The 22,143-nt window shown below is 42.6% G+C and overlaps 1 protein-coding gene across 1 annotated transcript in view; it reads left to right on the top strand.

Annotated features, from left to right (window-relative positions):
- Positions 1-22,143, top strand: part of LOC142571802 (NBAS subunit of NRZ tethering complex-like) — a 62,992-nt gene that overhangs the window by 21,156 nt on the left and 19,693 nt on the right. The window contains exons 8-17 of the mRNA XM_075680427.1: positions 318-374; positions 2,538-2,784; positions 3,720-3,776; positions 5,732-5,860; positions 6,801-6,917; positions 8,378-8,521; positions 14,268-14,443; positions 17,016-17,085; positions 18,082-18,207; positions 21,853-22,004. Of these exons, the coding sequence (XP_075536542.1) occupies positions 318-374; positions 2,538-2,784; positions 3,720-3,776; positions 5,732-5,860; positions 6,801-6,917; positions 8,378-8,521; positions 14,268-14,443; positions 17,016-17,085; positions 18,082-18,207; positions 21,853-22,004 (1,275 nt within the window). The remainder of the gene's footprint in view (positions 1-317; positions 375-2,537; positions 2,785-3,719; positions 3,777-5,731; positions 5,861-6,800; positions 6,918-8,377; positions 8,522-14,267; positions 14,444-17,015; positions 17,086-18,081; positions 18,208-21,852; positions 22,005-22,143) is intronic.

The raw sequence follows: 22,143 nt of genomic DNA, 5'->3' as shown, positions 1-22,143 counted from the left end.
TCCGTATCTTCTTTTGCATTGCTAAAGACTCGGCAGGTTCTTTATATTTATACAGGCATCTTCGACTCTGCATTAATGCAAGAATTAAAGCTCTAATACCGTGTTAAGTTTATGCATGCAACATGCGCAAATAAAGTGGTTTGCTGACAATGGGAGCTTTTTCTTCTTTCATGACGGATGCAGGCCAAGTCAACACAAATAAACCAATGTTTCAAAGTTTATATAGTAGTCATAGTTGCACACCTATCGGTGTCTTGCCATTATGAGCTGGATGTTCTAGAATTACTCTTTTGATATGTTCCTAATTTTTTCCACAGGTCGTATGAGTTCATAACAGTCAACTACAGAGGCGAGCTTAAAAGCTACCTGCTCAGGTATGATAAAAGGTGGTTTTTCCCTTCTTTGTATTATTACTGTAAATATTATTAAGTTTTTTTTTACTGCATTATGTGTTTTATATAACACTTCACTGTGTCAATGCTATTTGATTACTCTAGCCACTGCTTCTGTAGAATTACCGAGTGGTTTTGGAATGATTTTGCACGTGGGGAAACAATGAATTTACTGTAAAAAAAAATAATTTGGTTGAGTTGATACTAATGCACACTGTAAAAAAAAGCTAAAAAACAAGGTCTCAGTGGTAGTGAACAACATGAGCACTGAGTTTCCACTAAAGGATTATTGGTAAAAACAGGATATGCAAGGCGCTTTCTTTTTTTTTTAACTATACAGAGTTCTTGTGAAACAGCTTTGAGCTTGGTGAATGTGGTGTTGTTGCGGTGGTGTTGTATAGTGAGGCGGACATAATTTGCCACTAATGATAACCTGCAACCATTAAAACTTTGTCATGCAATTCGTTGCAGGACGTTTCTATCTGACGGGACAGTATAGCTGCCTTTTAGGCACTCACAGCATGCGCGATTTCGATATCACCTGGATGGAGTGTTGAATTTTGGTAATGAATATTTCTAACTGTATGTGAATTTAAAGATTAAAATATCGAAGTGGATTAAAATGTGACTGCCTCCATGTTTGCCGTATACTGAACAACTGGCACTAAGGTTCTAATAAAAAAAAGTTCATTAATAAATGTTTTTTTAATAAGTCATCACAGTGTTATATTATTATAGTGGTAAAATATGTCTGCCTCACCTATCAGCTCATCCGCAATATACGCCCCATTTGCTACAACTTGTATTGGCTCACAAGTGGCATTGTTGTAGTCACGCAAAAAAACACAGTTACTCCCAAAGCAGAGCAGCTACGGGAAAGGGCAGCTTGATGATTTGACAGCTTCGCCGGCGCCCGAGCGTTAGTCATTAGCAAGGATTCCAGCTGCATAAGTGCGCGCTCACACCATGCATGCAGCCAATCAGAGCCGTTTCACTTCCGCCGGGGAGGAAAAGGGCAGGGCAGGGTGTCGCGCGCGCTGTGCCGGCTTTGTTTTCGTTCAGTTCAGTCTCAGAAAACAGATGGGATGACCACATGTGTGTTCCCCTGAGGAACGAGCAGCATTCAACGAGTGGCAGCGAGAACTCGCCCGTGAAAGGGCTTGCCGTTGGCGCGCCGATCCAGCCATTAGAGCCGCCCGTGCCCAGGCAATCCAACAGCAAAGAGAAGATCCCAAGCTGAGGTAGTGGGAGGCTGAAGAAATCTTGCTTTGTTACATGTAGGTTGCTTAACCGTGACGAAGGTCAGGTGCACACAGGACAAGCTTCGCTTGCCCCCATTTTCTGGTTGGGGAAGCATTGGTAATTTTTTATAAGTAGTCTGCATAGTTTAAAAAAAAAACACTGTATATAAGCACATTTAAAAGCACACAAAATGTTTCTTTCAGAGTTGACAAGCAAGAAAGAGTGTTAACTGTAAATGACATTGCACAAAATGTTGAAAATGTTATGGCACATATTATACTAGTTACTGCTCTCCCTGCTTAACACTGTGGACAAAACTGCAAATTGTATTTATAATTATGCAATGCAGCTGACAACATAATTACCTGTGCATCTGCAGGCATTGTGGGAATGTTTGGCTGTAGTACATATCATTTGTTGAGGTGCCTGTAGCTTCCACAATGCTGCAGAAGTATTCTGGGTGAAGTACATTAGTGCCATAAATGATTAACTATTTTACAAGAACCTATTTTTTTATTTTCACGTGTCTTCTGTTCTGTAATGTGCACACTAAGTGCACATTACAGAACCACCCCAGGTTGTCAGCATTAATCCTGAGCTCACCAATACGGTGTCTCATAGCCTTTGGGTTGTGTTCTGACATTAAAGTCAATCAGTTAGTCACTGAGTATCCTACAGCCCATGACTAATCCCGTAAACAATTTGCACTCTGTAGCGTACTCAATCATTTATCACGGTATATCCATCCACTCCAGGAAAGTTATCCACAAGCTAACCAGAAAAGTTATCATCCACAAGCTAATCAAAATGTTCAATCTAAGCTAAAAAACATGAAATGTTGAGTGTAAATTCGAACGATAATTGTTCACAGAACAGTTTGCTCATTTTCTGCCACGTGGACAGCCCATCTGATGGCTACCGAGACAACCACAGCCTGAGCCTGGCATCCTTCTACTCGAAGGGAGTGACCAGCATCCAGTACCACCCCTCTCACCAGGTCCTCTTTGTGGCAGGCCGTTCACCAGTGCCCCAGGCAAATGGCAGTAATGGTAACCACGGCTCAGCCCTGGAATTTGGCATCACGGCCTGGCGGTTTCTGTCGGACTATCCCCACTACAAGCTGGTCACAACACTTAGTGATGACATGCTGGTAATTTATCCAATGCAATGTTTGTCATCTATTGTGTGGGGGATGGCGGGTTCTCACACCCATACTCTTGGGACAAAGGAACGACAACACAGTAGTGCAAACAATCACAAGGGCATTTATTGCACCTTTCATAGATCAATGCCTGCTAGCCGAGTTGCTATCCACAAAACATGCCGATGGGCGCGCGAAAAATCTAGAAGTCCGACTCACCGCGACCGGAAAACGAGCGAATATGTTCGCCCCATGCTGGATCCCAACGCCTGGTCGTTCGCGTGTACGGTCGCGCCAACGGTGGCGCGTTGAAGGCAGGCCACGCGAGGCGGTCTCGCAGAAGCATGGGTCGACGTGCGCGCGCGGGACGTCCTCGCTGTTAGCCGATCCGTTGGGAAAGAGACAGCCCGTCCTCCCCTGCGCCCCCAAGTAACCCTGCCGTGAGGCGGCGTTAGCAACGCAACACTCGCGCCATCTCTCGCACTGCGCCCCAACCACATCGACCGCCGCGGGCATCACGCAGGCCACGCGGCGGAGCCGGATTACAGGAGACGTGCCATGCGGGAAAAACATATCAGGGGACGCGCGAGAGTCGCGCATCCCCACAATTGTTACCTTTTGAGTTTATTTTATATCTGTATTCACTTATATTAAACCAATATGGACATAATATGATTGACTTTCCGAAATTTCACACTGATTGGTTGCACCCGCCATTTAATTCAGCTGTGTTCAAATAGTTCCCATGCATGTTGACAGTTCTTTTCATTTGAGCAATGATAATTCGAACCAATTTTGAGTGTCCTGTTGGGTTCAGGTTAACAGAGCTCAATGAAATAGGCATTCCTGCTCATCTGTAATGAGACACTTCATTTAACAGTAAACTAATGCCCCATGTCAAAACTGCCTCTCCTTTCGTACCTAACATTTCCCCCCCTTTGTAGCGCATGAACCCACGGCGGTTTTTGAAGAAGGTGAGCTTCTACTACAAGCAGTCCGAGGTAAGTGTCAACCTGTTCCATTCATTTGGTTTGATATGTAAGCAGTTGGTCTACACTAACGGCTGTCACTTGGATGCAACAATATATCCAAGCCATTATCATATTGCATTTGCCCCCTTCTATCTGCAAGTACTCTATCATTTATTTAAGCTGTCCTGTGGCCATGTTCTGAAACATTTGCATTCACTGATGTCATTTTGTGCATACATCTGTTGACCAGAGACCTAATTAGCCACTGTTAGCGCTATGTTTACTGCTTGTGGTCGTAAACAACAGCACGAGTAAATGTTTGCGAAAAGCTTCTGTAATTTTTTTAGCTAAAGAAACAATATGAAAAATCTCTAGTCCCTTCATTGCAAAGCTTGTACGGTCGACTTCCGTTAATTCGACCCTCACGGGACCGATGAAACTGGGAGAGCTATGTGGATTGTCGAAACTGGTCGATGCTCAAATTATCTGGCGCATCGAATTAAACAAGAAGGAGAAAAGAACGCCAAAACATGTTGATTCACTTGCAAGTATTTGCCTTTAAAATTAGCTTTGCCACATTACAGTCGTGCTATGCGGTGAAGCATACCAAGCAGAAAAGGTGCCGTTGTTATGGGATATAGCACTTGCTCCTTAATTTACACATGCACGTACACCATCTCCAGTCATAGCAAGAGCACCGAGATGCCAAATATGTTTATTTCAGGCCTTCAGAGTGGTTAGATAAATCATTTGCTGACCCTAAACCTCCCCTCTACTTTCCAAGTTTTTCATCTTACCGGCTTCCTTTTTGCTAGCATTTCTAAAGCACAGATAGCTTTTCTCTGCTTCTCGGTGCACGGCGCGTCTATAATTGGGGATTACGCATGCTAGGCAGGCCCCGTTAATGGTCTCATTTACTAGATGCACACAGTGGGCGAACTGAGGGCTCAAATCGCCACATAAAAGTAAAAAAAGACAGCTCGGAATGGGTGCCAGTACGCGTGTTTTGCATCTAGGTGCTCGTACTGTGAAGGAGACGGTGTGTGCACGCGTGTATAACCAAGGAACACGTACTATGTCCCGAGGCAGTTGCCCCTTTATATTCTTGGTATGCTTCACCATATAACACAACTATATTGCGACCAAGCTGACCAGTTAAGTTAGAAATATTCAGCGAAGGCTAATTTTGAGATCGACATAATGGAAGTTTGGGCCCATAGAAATGTATAGGCGCCTGTCGGGACCTTCAATTGAGATTGAATTAACTGAAAAATTAAATTAACTGGAGTCGAAACAACAGTCGTCTACTGTACTGTAGTTTCCAGGTTGCTTTAGGCACTGAATGATGTGTTCTCATGCCACTTGCAAAGCCACAACTTTCAGCTGATGTTGTTATTCAGAAGTCGCATGCAGTTTGGAGCCACTGGAGCACATTACAATGAAATCATAATGATGCATTCCTCTTTGCAGTTAGCAAAGCAATGTACCATATTTTGTCACGTATATCCTGCATCCATAACTACTCTTAGTGGCCCTGAAATCTTTATATATAATACTGCGAGCAATTATTGGCACACAGCAGAGCCCTAGAAGCTGGTTGTTGTGTCATGCAAAAGTGAGGACATTAATGTCCTCACTTTTGCTGCCTGTAGAAGTGAATTCCGGTAGCAAATTCACAGCAGTACAGTTCACTGCCATGAGGCCACACTGTGCTGCATCAGATCTTCACTGCAAGGCTGAGCATCCTGCTGTGAAGCCAAGCCACAACGCAAAACAAAATTTGCTTACAATCAGCACCAGCATGCTGTAAACTTCTGGATTTACGCATGGTAATACTTATGAAAATGCAGCATGCTGCACCGTGTCATATTGAAGGAATACCCGAAGTGTATGAAATTGGAGTAAATCCCAAAGTGATAATTCGAGATAAGAGCCGTAGATTCATGAACGTGAGTCAGTGCTTGCTGTATTTTGATACATTGCAGGATACAGTGTACCAGCTCAGCATTTCCCCATCAGGAACCAAAATGGCCGCTGCTCATACCTCAGGAGCACTTTCTGTCTGGACTGTCCCTTCCCTTACAAGGATCAGCTTCTGGCAGCTTGAAGACATGGTATGGAATGCACTCTTGTGTGCAAATATGAATGCCCATGTTTCGCATCGCCTTCTCTGTTGGAAAAGACATGTAATGGCTGCTCTCAATGAGAACATTGTTTCTTCTTTGCTTGCTTGCATGCTTGGTCTGTTTGCCCACACGCGCTTGCATGTTTGTCTGTTTGTTTGTTTGTCTGTCATGCTTTATGTAGTGCCATTTAGTGCCTATAGGAAGTAATCAGTGCACATACAGACAAGATAACAAGTAGATAAACAGAAGATTATTGTACCAAAACTTGGGCTATCACAGTGGAACGAACGGCAGCTATATGTTGCTGGTATAAAATTATGTTCTTTAGGGTGCATAATATTGTCACATTGTAGTGGTGCTGAAGAATAAAACAGTGGAACAACTGCAACTCACGATGCTAACTCTTTATTTGGCGAACTTATGCCCACAAAACAGCTAATGTTCAAGCACTACGATAGCAGCGAGTGCATGCGGTGATTGACGAAATCTGATCTGTATGTCCAGTGCGCCAGCTTTTATACATGACTCATCAAAGGTTCCATTGTAATTGCTGGTGGCTGCGTGTCTTCCAGAGAGTACGTACTACACAGTTCATTTCGTGCATAATATCTGATTGCACAATGTTCAGTGGGAAACAGACAATGTATTAGCCAGTGAAATGCAGTCACCAGATAAACAAGTGCGCGTGTCAATATAGTGAGAAATTCACACAAAGGATGTCAGGCACTAAATTAATGTACTTGATAAGTGTAGTGTACTATATAGCAGTCTTTTACATGCAAGAATTGTGCTAAGAAATAAGAGCAACCTAGTTGATGTGAATAATACTGTGGCTAATATGTTTTTATGGTGCAAGATTTCATGGTGCCCTATAGTAGCCCTGTAATGTGCGAAATAATTATAGATGAAGCCCCACTTGTACATGCAGCCCAAGTTTGACCACCTGAACCCTCAGGCACACAAGCTGAACAAACGCCGCTACTTTTCGCTTCATCCAGAATCAGCGCACCTCACCATTTGTGACATGAACTGGTGGTCTGATGATGTAAGTAAATATTTATTCATTTGAATGTAAAGGCTCAGTATCCGTTGCGTGCTACATTCGAGGCATAAGGCTGCACGTACAATTCCCGGCCATTGCGATGCCATTGCAATGGAATTAGAATGCAAGTAAGCCAGTATGCTGAGGCTTGGATGTATGTTAAAGGAACACTAAAGTGAAAAATGATTTCTTCTGCATCAGTAAATTAGAGTTCTACAACACCAAAAACAGCACTCTTACAATGATAAGACGTTTGGTAAGCCAGAAAAAGCGCAAGAACGAAATGCGGATGGCGACGCCTATTTAAGTTCCCGCATCTGGGGGCTGTGACGTCATGGATTTTGATGGCACCTTCTAGGCCCTACTAATTATATATAGCGGTACAGATTGACTACATTGCGTTCTAAAGGAACCGAATATTAAACATGGCATGTTTCAGGAACCTTTATTCAGCCAACGCGGCCCAAGTGCGAAAACATACTTTGGAATTCCTAACGTCACGCAGACGTACCAGTGCTGGGGTTTCGGCACGAAATTCAAATACTGATACTTGAACCTTCATTTTCTCATCTAATAATCAAACTATTCTTTTGAAATGACTGCCTGCAGGGTTCTCAAACAATGCTTCATTAGTCTAAACTGATTTATTTTTCGCTTTAGTGTCCCTTTAAAGAACTCCTGATAGTCAAAGTTAATCCAAAGGCCACCATTGCAGTGTCTCTTGTAATCATTGCATCGCTTTTATATGGTAAACCGTGTAAATCAATCAATACTTCATTGTTTTTATTTTCTGTAATGTGCTGGTAAAACCCTCACGTCCAGAATTCACAGTTTTACACTGCGGATAGTTCAAGTGTTCATAAAAACTGCTCTGCAAGTTACTCTTGCTGAGGATTTGTCATTTTTGTGACCAGGATATACATCTTGAGCTGCAAACAAACAAATACTCTATTTTCTATAACCAGTATTGCCTCAGTTCGTGCAACTTCAGCTTTGTTATAGCCATAGAAAGCTCACAGATACAAAACATATCCAGCTACATAATAAGTTTGCTTGTCGTATGCCATAATTGTTAGATTAATGTTCATTAGGTCAGGTCTGACTGTGCGCATTATATTTGCCTATCAATATATCTGTGTGTACCAAAATATGTATTGAGGACACAGTGAAAAACTTGCCTCTGATTGTCTTTTCTTTTTCCCTAACACTCTGGCAGTACACCCATAGCAGTAACTCAGTAGGTATATAATTTTGCAGCCAGGCATGAGGTTGTGGGTTCAGTTCCTGCCTGTGGCAGCAGCATTCCAGTAGGAGCAGAATGCAAAAGCACTTGTTAACTGTGTTTATGTACACATTTAACAGAAATCATGTGATCACAAATAAATTGGGTTCCTCCAGTACGGCTTCCCTCATCACCCATTGTGCAATTTCGAGATATTAAGTCCTTGAATTTTTTTTTGCAGTGCCTGATTTTGGCTCATCACTCGGGTGCTGTCAAGGTGGTCTCTCTCTTGTCACGGCGAAACCTTCTGGGTGACAGCCCAGAGTGGTTTGAGTTCTCACCACAAGTGTCTGGACTCTTTGATCGGGGGTTTCTTGCCTTTGAGGTTGGTGCTGTTCTCACAATACATTATATAGAGCTTTAGTACTGGCTTCTTACCTTGCATAACACGTTTAAGCTTAAAGGTTTATTCTGGACTTCCTTGAACAGTACATTGCAGTTAATTCACTTTTCGGGACCCAACAAAATTGGTGAAAGGTCCCAAACAATTCTGACATCATGAAAAATAAATATTCAATGGCAAGTATATGAAACAAGGATAAATGGGGGACAGTTATATGTACTGCCTCTGTTTACTTTATTGTGTCATTCCACATATGCTAAAACTGTGCTGGCTGCTCAACTGATTGCCAGTATATAATCACGCAAGTACTGATGTCCATCAGTGTTATAATAATTGTCCAGTTTTTTAACACAGCAGCATGGCGACTCAAGTTTCAGGGACACACATAGCCAAGAGGTCAGTGATGCTTCAGTTATGTTGAGCATGACATACCGTATAGACTCATCTAAGTGCCACACTCTTCAACTTGGCAGCCCAAAACTTGGAGAAAAAAAAAAAGATTTCCATTGCAAAAGCAATTGCATTCAATGCCCCGATGCCGCGCGCGCGCATTGGTGAATTTTTGTGCACTGCACACTTTCGCGTGCCCCTACTAAGTGGCGAGAGCTGCATGTCGACCTCTGACGCAATGATACATACATTCGGGGATCTAGGGGGTGCAGTAGTCGCCAGCTGCGTTGGCACCATTATGACCAAAAGGGTCAGTCCCGTGTAGGGCCGCACCTTGTCAATATTGTGAAAAAAAAAGTGTGGCGCTTAAACGAGTCTATGTGGCAGTTGCTCTTACTCTTCTGGCCCTGTTACTTAACCACTTCAGTATTCTTGAGCCTAACTTTTAGAATAACCCTTATGGGCATAGCCTGCTCTTTTTCGTCTGTAGCATGGAACAGGACAGATCACACACGATTGACATACCACAGTTTACTCAGACCCACTGAGTGCTGCACAACCAGCCACACACATACCCCCCGAGGTGAGCAGTCCTCGTACTTATGTGCGAACACCTAAGCGATGCACTTGTGCCTACACAGACAACAATCACGAGCTGAGCACACGAAGTGTTCATGAGTCGGTACCCTACAGCCTTCCGTGCTTGGTCTGTGGTCTATAGCCTATTAGTTCAACTATGGTTACCACGTACCAGTGTGAAGCTATGAAAATGGACTCTGCAATATTGTTTTACATCTCTAGACGAAAAAGCTCTATTAGAAGTGTGAGAAAGCTGCCTGAATGTTTTTTTATTGCATCGAAGCTATTGTGACCAAGAGTGCTGAACACACAATACTATTCTTGTCTGCACCCTTTAAGACACAGAGCACGCCTATTCTCTCTGTGTATTCTCTCTGTGCCTATTCCCATTGGTAGCCCACTATCTATGGTTGCAAATTCATATTTTACCACTTTCCAAGCGCTCTCAGAAAGCTAGTAACATTTATTGGGCTATTTAGAAGCTATTTACGCAGTTTCGGTTTTCTTTTTCCGTCCCACGCTGATTTTTAAAGTGCCTTCAAAACCTGGATGTAGTCGGCACAATGAGCGATTGTAGTTTCCAAGATGGCTTTGCCGTCGCATGCCACTCCTGCACAGAAACATCGCATTTCTGCTGATTCTAATGCATCTGCATGCAAGTTTTTTGCACATTGAAAGCAGTACTGACGCTGAAGACAACTTCGGTTCTTCAGATTTCAGAACGGAGTTTCGCTTTCTTCATCGAACTGCTTCTAAGGTGCCGTGCGCCGAGATAAAGATATTCTGTTTGTTCTAAAGGTCACAGTTCTTGTCTGCAAGGTGTTAACATCCTTCGGTCAGGATCGTTTACTGGCAGCAGTGCAAGAAGTCGAGTTTCACCCAGAAAGATGGCAGGGAGTCAACCTTGGCATCGCGCTAGGGGTAGTCACTCGAGTTAATGTTTTTTTTTTGTATCCAAAGATATTTTTTACATAGGAAAACAACATTCGCTGGAACATTGCACAGGTTCTTTATGTTTAAAATGTATATTCTTAGAACTTTTCAAGGTTTTTCTGTGCAAAGCAACAATGACGTTTTTATATAACTTCCTTTTTGTCTGTGAATTGCTTGTTTAGATTTTTTTTTTTGTAACTTTTTAGTAAACATGTTGTTTGGGACTAGTACCGTCAGAAAGAAAATTTCTTCTTCAATTTCATACTATGCACTTTAGTATCAAGCATGCTCTGTGATAAAAAAAAACAACACATTTACGAGATTACCCAAGAACTGCTGCTTTTGCCGCAGTCAGCAAAGTGTCAGTTCCAGCTGTTGCGTATCCCTTAATTGTATCCATAAGTGCTGCTAGGAAGTGGTTAAGTGTTGTATCTATCAAGGGTGCATTCCATATTGACATAAGTTGTGTAGCATGTGGATTTTTCTCAAGCATAGAATCTAACAGATTTTGGCAGCAAAAACATGGCACACGACACATGTGTGCATAGATGGAGCAAAACACCTAGCAACAAAAATCTTGCGCACCATCGTGTGTGTCATAGTGTTGTGCGGTCACATGACCAGCTGTGTTTACGAAGCTTCACATGAAGGTAAGCCCCTCTTGTCGCTCTCTGAAATTCGAAACTTGGACTGGTCGCTACAAACACATATTGCTTCATGACCACAAAATGGCAGCACTATTTACAGAACAATGTTAGAGGCACATTTTAGCCATTTACACTCAATAAGCAGTAAATCTCCAAGAGATCCTCTCTTTTTGGATGCATATTATATGGAAGGAATGCACCATTGAATTTTATGTCACTGTGTCGAGGGACTCGGGCTGGAAATATTATCAATGTGCTGCAGTATGGCAAAGGTGCCTATGCATGTGCATGTTTGTGCAGCCATGCATGGGCAGTTAAACATCAATATAACAAGCTTCAATATAACAAAGTTCTTAGTGTAATGAAGTAATTAACTTTTTATAACTTCATGTCAACAGAAGTCAGTGTAATTTTATCGTCAACGTAACAGAGCGTGTTTATAGACCTTTTCTTCCATGGCCGCCACCATATTGCACAGGCAAAGGTGCCATCTTTGGGCAGTCGGGATACTAGCTTTGTGTTGTATGCCAGATATATACTCAGTGCAGGTTACTGGTGGGTTCTCTCTGGGCTCGTGGGGTCTATTTAGTACGACGTGCGTCTTCTAAGTTGCAAACTGTTCTGTGAGATGTACTGAAGTGATTTAAGTCTGCATGGCCGGCGCTACTACTGGTGTTAAGGCGGACAGTGCACCCAGCGCAATGCGTGCACGTGTGTTTGAACCTACTAGCAGCCTTGGAGATCAGTTGCACGTTTGGGAAAATTCGTTTCACGAATGTGACCTCACTGCAGCATTCTCACATTCTAAGCTATAGTTTAGCAGCAATCAGTAGTTACAAAACATAAGACAATCCTAACAGCGTGGGTAACGTTCTGCTATGGAATAAATTGTGCTGCTTACTTTGACAAGAGTTCCAATTGTTATCTGTAGATACACTGCACAACTAGCTTGTTTATTGGACAAGGTTTCCACCCACAAATAAAACAGCTTTGGTTAGTAATGGTAGCCACACTATGCTGTATAACAACGTACCATACAGTGTGAATCATACTTGTCAAGTGGTCGAGCGACTGACTGTGGACTGCTCAAGCATCCAAAGCAGCGGTAGATGCTGGGTTGTAGATCCTTTGTGCTTTAAAACACATGGTACAAGTATAAGCGAGAAGAAAGGGGGTTAACCGAGGGGCCCAATTTTTATTAGCCATATCATAAAAAGCCAACCAACACTGACACCAAGGACAACATAGGGAAAATTACTTGTGCTTAATAAATTAAATAAAGAATCGATAAATTAATGGAAATTAAAGTGGATGAAAAAACAACTTGCCGCAGGTGGGAACTTCTCATTTCGCAAAGGTTGTGGGTTCGGTTCCCACCTGCAGCAAGTTGTTTTTTCATCCACTTTAATTTCCATTAATTTATCAGTTCTTTATTTCATTAATTAAGCACAAGTAATTTCCCCTATGTTGTCCTTGGTGTCAGTGTTGGTTGGCATCTTATGATATGGTACAAGTATGTGGCATGACTATGTGGGGTCTTGTTGCGACGTTAGCGAGAGAGTGTATGTGTGTGTGTGTGTGTGTGTGTTGCTTTCTTTTTTTCGAAGGAAGAGGATAAACTCCGATTTTTCTTTTTTGTTCAGTCTTGTTCATCTTGTCCTTTACGATGCACTCACCCATTTTACAGAAATTCTGTCCTTGCAAATGACCGTCAAATTCTTTTTATGCCGTTCTGTTTGAATATTACTGCTTTTCAGGGCTAAAAGAGAACGCCGAAACACAACACTTATATGTATCATGCTGGTTTACCAACCGCAGTGATTGTTGTGTTGAGCAGTGCCATCGGTGTCACACAAGAAGCTAACGTTGATGTAGCCATAGGGCGTGAGAACGATGCCGGTGGCTGACGCAAATATTTTGCAGCTATTAGTGCATAGATCTTTTTTGATTGCATTAGGTTGGGAGTACAGAAGCACTCTTTGTTTTAATTCTTATGCCAATCTATCACATAGTGAGAAGATTTTCCAATTCGTGCTTGCAATTCAGACACCGCAGCTCTTCATTGAATAAAAACCAATACAGCCAAAATAGTTCACAGCGCACACACACATCGCACCTGACAATGCGCATCACACGTTCGTGCGAACGTGTGATGCGCATGATGATATCGATGATATCGATCATCAAATGATAGAATTACATGTGGCTACTTGCGCACACACATCTTAGGTTGCGCTCCATGGGACAGAAAGTGGCTGTCAAAGTGGGGCAGCGAGCCCCTCTCACTGTCATGTTCAGTATAAAGTCCAAGTGCAATAACATCCTATCTATAAGATCCTATGTGTAGATGGGAGGGAAAGTGTGTGAGGGTGAGCCAAAAAGAATAATGGCTTGATGCGTGCCAGCTTCCCACACATCGAGGGAAGAGGGGGGGGGGCAGGTGAGTGCACGTCTCTTCCTTTAGCGTAGCCTTGGCTGGGCATGGCTGTCGGCGCATGCTGTGTTAGAGGTAATCTGCGGCATGTGCGAAAGCTGGGCAAGCCAAGACGGCCATGGCTTTATGTGTGCTGCCTTTCTGTGCATCTTGTGCTGGAGGTCATGTAACCTAGAGTTTCGGAGATGCATTGAAATGAAAAGCAGCCAAGCCAAAGCACTCGCTCCCCTCTGCCCGGGCTCTTTGTGATAGCACCATCTCACCGCGGGCAGCGCTATCAGCCGCAGTGGTGGAGGGGATGCGAAAGCTTCGCAGGCTTTGCTTCAGACCGCCAATGTAAAGAAAGCGTCGATACAGCAAAATTAACAACAAAATGAGTTTTTTTCTCATTGAAATTAGTTTTTTTCCGACTGCCTGATAATTAGAAAAATGTTACGACCCCTTCCATATAAGAAAAATTGATTGGCAGTGGTACTTATTAGAAAAAAGGGTTGAATTTCAATATAATGAAATTTCGGCATAACAAAGTAAAGGTCAAATTTTACCCACTTCATGATATCGAGGTTTAACTGTATGTGCTTTCTGTAAAGCTGGGTGTCTTGTGCTCAGTTTCATTTTTTTGAAGACTCCTTTGTCACTCACTTCAAATTTTCGAACTGACACTGTCATTTAACAAATAAAGATGACACAGATGAGATGGCATTAATCGATGGAAGATGCTTCTGCTCTGTCTTTCTTCCTGCAGTGCGAGTGGCTTTTTGCAGGGGTCAGGACACCCGTGGACGCAATTGATGGTGGCGAGAGCAGTGATGAGGAGACTTTGCCTCCTTCACTGGCAAGCAAAGCGGGCAGTGTGGTTCGGCATGCCCTTTACTACGTGACTGACAGTGAACGATTTGCACCGCCCAGAAAAAAGCCCATGTGAGTGGAGGCAGTCTTTGTAATTATGAAGCATTTATTATTGGTTTTATTCATGTCCCTATTACTACTTTTCCTGCTCTGCTTTTTACTGCTGATGGTCCCGTCCTCCTCCTCCTCCTCCTACCACCACCACCACCGCCGCCGCCGCCGCCGCCGCCACAACAACAACAACAACAACAACAACAACAACAACAACAACAACAACAGTCAAACCGAGCTATAATGAACATGGATATAACATATTGTTGGACATAACAAAGTAAATCTAAAATATTTCTCGTCAATATTGGCATGTAATGAATATGTAATCGATATTGAATATAAAGCATGTATTTTCATGTCAGATGCAACTTATTTACAACAAGGTTTGATTGCACTACTACTAATATGTACTGCTACTACTGCTACTACTACTGCTGTTGCTGTTGCTTCCGCTTCTGTACTGGTACTAATACTGAACTGCTACTAATACTACTTCCAAGTGTTGCCACTTTCCCTATGACCACTCCAACTGTCTACTTCCGACTGCTGCCACTTCCACGAACTAAGACCACTCCAACTGTTTACTTCCAACTGTTGCTACTTGCACCAACAATGACCACTCAAACTGTCGCTGCTGCTGTTACTCCTATTTTTCATTTTAAGTTGCTCACATGCAGTACAGCCCTAAGTTTTCATTGTTCTTGTTTTGTGTGCTGATAACATGAAAACTGTTTTATTTAATAAGAAAGAAAACTGTACACAATAAGAAAGAAACTAGTGGTTCGAAATGCACAAATTTTCGAGGTATTGAAGTATTGTCACATCGTGGAAGGAAGGAAACGATCACAGGTAAAGGCGTACAAGTTATTAAAGTAGAAGCATGTACAAGGCAAGAATACATAAAAAGAGATGGCTGATGAAAACCAATGCCACCTTGCCCCATCAAATTGTCTTCTTTTGTTGACAATAAAATTCGTCGTTGGCATCACTCTTAGTTGAACTTGGTCTTTGGCACCACTCTTGGTTGCTCCATACCAATATGAATCATATACAGTCTACGCTCACTACAAAGGACCCACAAAGAACAGATTTTCGGACATAACGAACCATATTTCAGCCTTAGTTTGCTTCAGCTATTTTATTAATGCAATGAAGTACGCTTTTGATGGATCGCGCTGCAGTGGACTATCGGCTACAGCGGACGAAATTAGCAACAATTTTTTTCAAAATCAGGCGTATAAAACTGACTTTTGCCATGTCAACACGGGCTGACAGATGACTTGCGAGGGGCAGCCGACGATCACAGCTCAATGTCACATATGATAGAGAGAAAGGCAGGGTGGAAGCGTGCTGTCTTTTTTCGTGCTCGAGGTATGGTGGGAGGCGAAAAAGAGGAGTTCTACTCCGGTGGCTGTTGCTTACGGTGCAACCGCACGGGTGCCGTATCTTGAAAGCGATCCGCAATGTGGACAAAGTGCGCCCAGTGCCGGTAGCTTCGTATGGGCTGTGATTTCGACGTTTAGTTCATGTTGAAGCGAGAGTCAGCACAAAAGTCAATTCGCTTGCTGTTGCTACCGCACTTTCTAACTCCAAGGTTTGACAGCAACTTTCCACGGTCATCGAGCGAGATATGTTCATGTTTACATGTGCGCGTGTGACACTGCGCTTGTTAATTTAGTTAGTAAGCAAATGTTTACAACTTTACGTGGCCTATAAAACTACTATTCTTACTTCGCATGGCTGTCTACCAATGTGCTATCACAAATGATACTTAGCCTCTCGGGTGAAACTGCGACTTTTTTTGTTTGTTTTTACTTTGGATGCTCGTCACTCACTCTTTGCAATAATGTTGTTACACATCACGACCAAAGTTTCGGAAGTGCAGCATTTCGGATGTTATGGACTTCGGATAAAACGGACATTTTTTGACGGATTATCGTGGTTCGTTATAACGAGAGTCGACTGTAGTTCTTGCTGCTTGATTCATATTTGATTTTAGAATTGGATATTTTGAATTTTCTGATACATTTGATTTGCTTGAGTATTAGGGGTAGCATGATTAACTAAAGCCTGCACAAGACAAGCATCCCTGTAAGTAATGGCTGCTTAGTAATGGCTTCAATTGCCCTTTTTCTTTTATCTTTGCAATTTAAGAAAGCCCAGTTAATTTCCCCAATGTATTTCCTGGCTTCATTGTCTGTTGGCTTCATGCTGCTGCTTGCAGTTTGCTGTAGGGTTGGAGAACTCTACTTTGCTTGCCATGAAAATTGGCAGGTGCAGAATTTGAGCCAACTGTAGGCTGTAATTTGTGACTAAGGATGACACATAAGTGCTTCCAAAATACACTGATCCATACACCACAACAAAAACATAGAATATGGAAGTTATTTTTGATTTGCCATAGCAGAAACGCTCCGCCTTGTACTTGGTGTCCTTCTTTGGAGGATGGAAAAGGGCCGATGGGCAGATCACAATGACGGAGTTGCATCAGACTTGTCAAATATAACAGATTGTGCTTCTCAATTTCAAAGCCTCTCTGATGTTACATTCATGTACCTTACTCTCCTTTCTGATTTTTTTTTCCCCCCAGAATCATCACCAAGCTCTATCGGCTGCTCTATGTGAAGTCAACTACACCGGAAGAACTCTTCGCAGCCAAGGTAAATAGCAGCCATTTCCTCAATGCCTAGTTCACTTGAGCAACTTTTTCCATCTGGCTAAAGTCAACCATTGTTATAACGAACTAATGGATTTAACGAAGTAATCATAATTCTTCAAATTCACATAGAAACCGGTGCGTTTAAGCTCTCATCCCAATGAAACAAAAAATTTGCTGTTAATGGATGTAACAAACCCTTTTAGTTCAGAATGAAGGTATACTGATCATTTCGCACCAATTAGCCTGAAATCTGGCAGCATGTGACACTGCTGGTAGCTTACCCCACCTTAGGTAGGCAATGCTGGCCAGGAGTGCGAACAATGGTTATAACAAAGTAATAGTTTATGTAGTATTCTTGGCTTCTTCTTAACTTCATTTTAGCAAGTGTTTAAGTATATGAGCTTTTGTATTATGTCAAAAAATGGTCTGCATATGGTAGAGGTACAAATAGGATGTAATTTTTTGTGCCTTTATAAAGTCTGCCTCTTAATTTGTTCTTTTCATTCTTTGTCTTTACCATTCCTTATTTTTTTCTATGTCACTGTTGTTACATTTTCTCTTATTGCGAGATTCGGTCAGATTCAGCTGCTATGGTTAAAACACTCTTATAAGATTATTTTCTTTTATTTTTACTTTATCAACACATGAAAATAACATTTTTGTTTGAAGTGTATGTGAGTATTCTGTGTAGCTTTGAAATTTAGATGCCTTTCTATCTTCTTCTCATTATTATTGTTGTTGTTGTTGTTGTTGTTGTTGTTGTTGTTGTTGTTGTTGTTGTTGTTGTTGTTGTTGTTGTTGTTGTTGTTGTTCAAAGAAATGTATCTGCTATGTAAATGCTTAAGTGATGTGTCAGACGGAAATATAATTAGCTCATGATGTGTTTCGATGTCCATATGAACAGATGTTAAGTTGTTTCTGTTGGGGCTTAGTAAATGTGAAAGTGTTGCAATTAATTGGGCCAAAAACATGAATGAATCACTTGAACTACTTGCAGATAGATGCAGAAGAATATGGAGAAGCTCTGGATTTGGCTCGAGCTTATGGATTGGACAGTGACCTCGTCTACCAGCGTCAGTGGCGCAAGTCGTCAGCATCTGTAGCAGCTATCCAGGATTACTTGGTATGTGTCTTGGAACATTATGTTACTATCCATAGCCAAAAAGTAATACAGTACCAACTTTCAGAAACAGTTTGCTTGAAAACAAATCTAATTGCTCTTTAGCTCTACTGTTGCTTTATATTATAGCACTGCTACTATGTTCCTAACTGCCGCACAGCATAAACTTTCGCTTGCTAGTGCAGTTGAGTAGTTAACCTTGTGGGAACTATTCATCTGGGGGACTAGCCATCAGCAAGTGATCTCTTCTAGGAGAGGGTCAGCAACATCATAAGGAAGTAGATGGCCAAGACTAGTGCAGGTAAGGCACGAAACGGCTAGCCGGGATTTGAACCTGAAACTTCCCTACACTGGTGCCCAAAGTGGGTCCTCGGCTACGTTGCAGGCACTTACTTCTCACACCCTCAGCAGCCATGGTACCTGGACGACAGCTGGAGCCATGTGCTCAACAAGCACGGCAGTGGCGGCAGTGCCTTTTTCAAACAGCTGCTGGAGCGTATTCAACCAGCAAAACATGGGGAAGGTAGGCTGCTTCAATACAAAAGACAGCAAGGAAAAATCGTAGAACTATGTGCCACTGCTGAAACGAAGTGCTTGGTGGTCACCGTGAATGGGCACCGTGTCCCAGATGAACACTACCATGGGTCACACAGACGTGGAACCGAATTCCTGAATAATTTTTCATTATGAAGTGTCCATGCATTGGTACTAAACCTAAAAATATTTCAAAGGCAAAGTTTGCTCTGAAGACAAGGTGCAACAGCACACTCTCTGCAATTGGTGAAGCACCACGGCACCACAAACAATGCCAATGCTGCGTTATTGCTGGATGAGCCTGCTTGGACACGTCCAGTGATCAAGAGGTATGCCAAGTCGTCTAGAAAGCTGGGCAAGTTGAGAGCTTGCAGGCATTCGCAAGATCTCTGCCTGGCATGGGTGCTCACTCTCCTGTGTTTGGTCACGTGTACCAGGAAGCAAGGAGGCAAGCCTGTGATGGTGTAGTATTGTAGCAGTGTTCTGTAGAAGACCAGTGACCTCATTGAAGAGGGCGGAGCAGTGTTGGAACTAGTCATCTGGGAACTACCCATCAGCGAACAATCCCTTCTATACTTCGGCTCAAAATCAACTTGCGGTGCAGTGAAAGCTATGAGGTGTGCTAAGGCACCGCCACGTGCTCCTCATGCACAGGTTAGTGCACAAAAGAATGTAGTTCCTTACTTCGATGTTGGTTTATTGCAGAGGCGTAGGTTTAGTAATGTCAAGCGCTACATGATTGTTTTTTAACAATGAAGAACCACCAATTAGCCAGGTGCATCTGTAGCTTGTATATACAATGATGAAGAAGTACTGGTTCTGACTGCTTGCAGGGTTCTGACTGCCGCACCAAGCTCGACCTCTCACTCCTTGTGTACCCTGTCAATAAACACCTTGGCAGTTTGTATAGTTTCTGACGTTCTAAATAAGTGCTTGCAGTAGGTGCCTTTCTGCATAAAAAGTGACTGTGACATGGTACCCACCTTCACTGTAGTTCGTCATAAACCTTGCCTACCAAGTTTATAATGCAATATCCATGGTGACATTCTTCAGAATTGGCTGTGAAATCCTTCACGAAGAGGGGTTCAGTTAAATAATAACTCACTGTTAGCTTAGGAAACAAGTTATTTCGCAGACGACTTTGCTCTAACGCAGAGTACTAGGTTGCCATTGTGCTGCTCTTTTCACGACTCTTTTGCTTTGGCTTCTGTTGTCTAGAAGAAAATCAGGCATGGTGCCGGTGGTACGGCACTAGCACATTCTGTCATCTGCTGCACATTCGGACCTGTGGCATCTCACTTGAGCAGCAAGCAAGCAAGCAGAAAACTCGACGCATAGGGAAAAAAAACTTTTTTTTTCTACAAGCATTTAACCAATAAAACCAAGCACAAAAGTGAAACTATGAAGCACTCAGCAGACACATTCATCTCCCATGTTCAAGTATCTGCATGTAAGTAGCATGCTTTGAACCACCAGCCTGTATTTCATTATGTGTGCCTTTTCGATACTCATAAACGGAGTCATGTCTCCTGTCTTACTCTGTGGTTCTGTCGCTTATGCTGCAATAGTACACCTTGCAAATGTGCCTTGAGTGTGTTTGTTAAGGCAAACCTTCTTTGCGGCATTCGACGGACTTAATACAGTGAACTGATCATGGTGCATGGTCAAACCGTGTACAGAGCGGTTCACTGCTTCAGTGTAGATCCACTCTGGGAGCGAACACAAAAGCTCTGCCTACACTGATTCCCACAGTGCATGGAATCTGAATTTTTTTTCATGAAAACTCACATCCACCAGCATTACCAAGGTTAAAGCATGGGCGAATGACATTGCATATGCATCAATTATTTGTGCATGTCCTTCGTGATAAATGCTGCTGTGGAGGGTTAGGGGTACCACTTGCTTGCTGTGTCGTCTGCTTCTTGTCGCCTACTTCATTCTCCTCAGAGAAAGTGGCACAGGCGCGGTTTGATACGTCGCGGACTGTCACAATGTGGTGCGCAGTGGCTCCTCTGACTGGCCCATGCACACTTGCACTGCAAATTAATTTTTAGCCAAAGTATAAGAGAGTGGCAGCAACAACACGAGGAAGAAGGAGAAGACTTACGCAGGTGTGGCCCAATATATCTAGCCAGGGTTCGGACCCGTGACATCCCCGCAATCTTTAGCCATTCATTAGCATCTCCACTGCCTATATTTTTTAAATAAAACCCGTGTGATAAAATATGCATATGCAGTCTACCAGATGATGCAAGTGACTAATGCATGTAGGCCATTGCTTAGTTGCTAGCTTACATTTGCCATGGTTCTTTATTGCATCTAGCCCCATTCTTATATACTCCCTCCCCCCAATTATCTCTCTTCCACTAAGCTATAAGTCAAGAACATTAGCTTCCAATTACATATAAATTTTTGCATAGCTGTCAGCTGTATTTTGTCTTGCATAGGTTCCCTCTTTCTGATAAGTCCTTTCTTTCACATTACCCCATTATTTACCCATTATGTACTCTTAACGTAATCCTCTTTTGCTGCTGTTTTCTTGAATGTGTCAGGGTTTACTTATCGTGAGCTCAATTCTGTGATGTCTGACGCAAGTTTCTGCTCATGTACAGACACTTCAACCATGTGGCATCAGTCCGTGGGCAACTTGCTCGTGCAAGCAAAACATATGCACGTGCTCAAACTACATTTAGTGTGCATATAGTGTATGCACACAGTGTTTACATTGATGTGCATGCAGAATATTGTGTTATTCAGTGTAATTTATTGCAAACAAATTTATGCAAAAATTGACAAGAAATGGAAAGTGCAATAGGCGGACGCATGGTACCAGGACCGTTACCTCTCATTTCACTTTTGCAGTCTCTCTCTTGACCCAATGCAGATTAGCAGGCCAGAGACACACACTCTTGTAGCCAATCTTTCCTCCTTTATGACCATAAAAGCCTCTCTATCTCTCTTTTAGACCAATGTCTATACTTTCTCCCCCTCTTATAAGCATTTAGGCATAACACTGTCATTGATGTGGTTCCATCCGCATTTATGTTTTGTTTTGTTAGAGTGCTTTACAGGTGATTTCTGACTCACTTATTCCTTTGTCTTCTGTGCTTACAGAGCAAGATCAATAAGTGCACCTGGGTGCTGCATGAGTGTCTGGAAAGGGTTCCCGAAAGCCTGGAGGCAGCTCGCCGGCTGCTGGAGTTTGGGCTCCAGGGCACGGATGTGGAGGCCCTTGTTGCTTGTGGGCAGGGCACAGATGGTGGAAGGTATGCGTTGAATCCACACTGTAGAAACGTACTCGCTTCAATAGTAAGCAAAATTGGGCTAGTTGTTGCTGTAAAATAATAAATGGTCTGTAAAAATTAAAATTTTGTTTTTGTAGTTGTTGTCAACGTTGATGATGGT

The sequence above is a fragment of the Dermacentor variabilis genome, chromosome 2, assembly GCF_050947875.1.
Source record: "Dermacentor variabilis isolate Ectoservices chromosome 2, ASM5094787v1, whole genome shotgun sequence".
Taxonomy (NCBI): Eukaryota; Metazoa; Arthropoda; class Arachnida; order Ixodida; family Ixodidae; genus Dermacentor; species Dermacentor variabilis.
The sequence above is the reverse complement of the archived record's forward strand: the minus strand, read 5'-3'. Positions and strand labels throughout refer to the sequence as shown.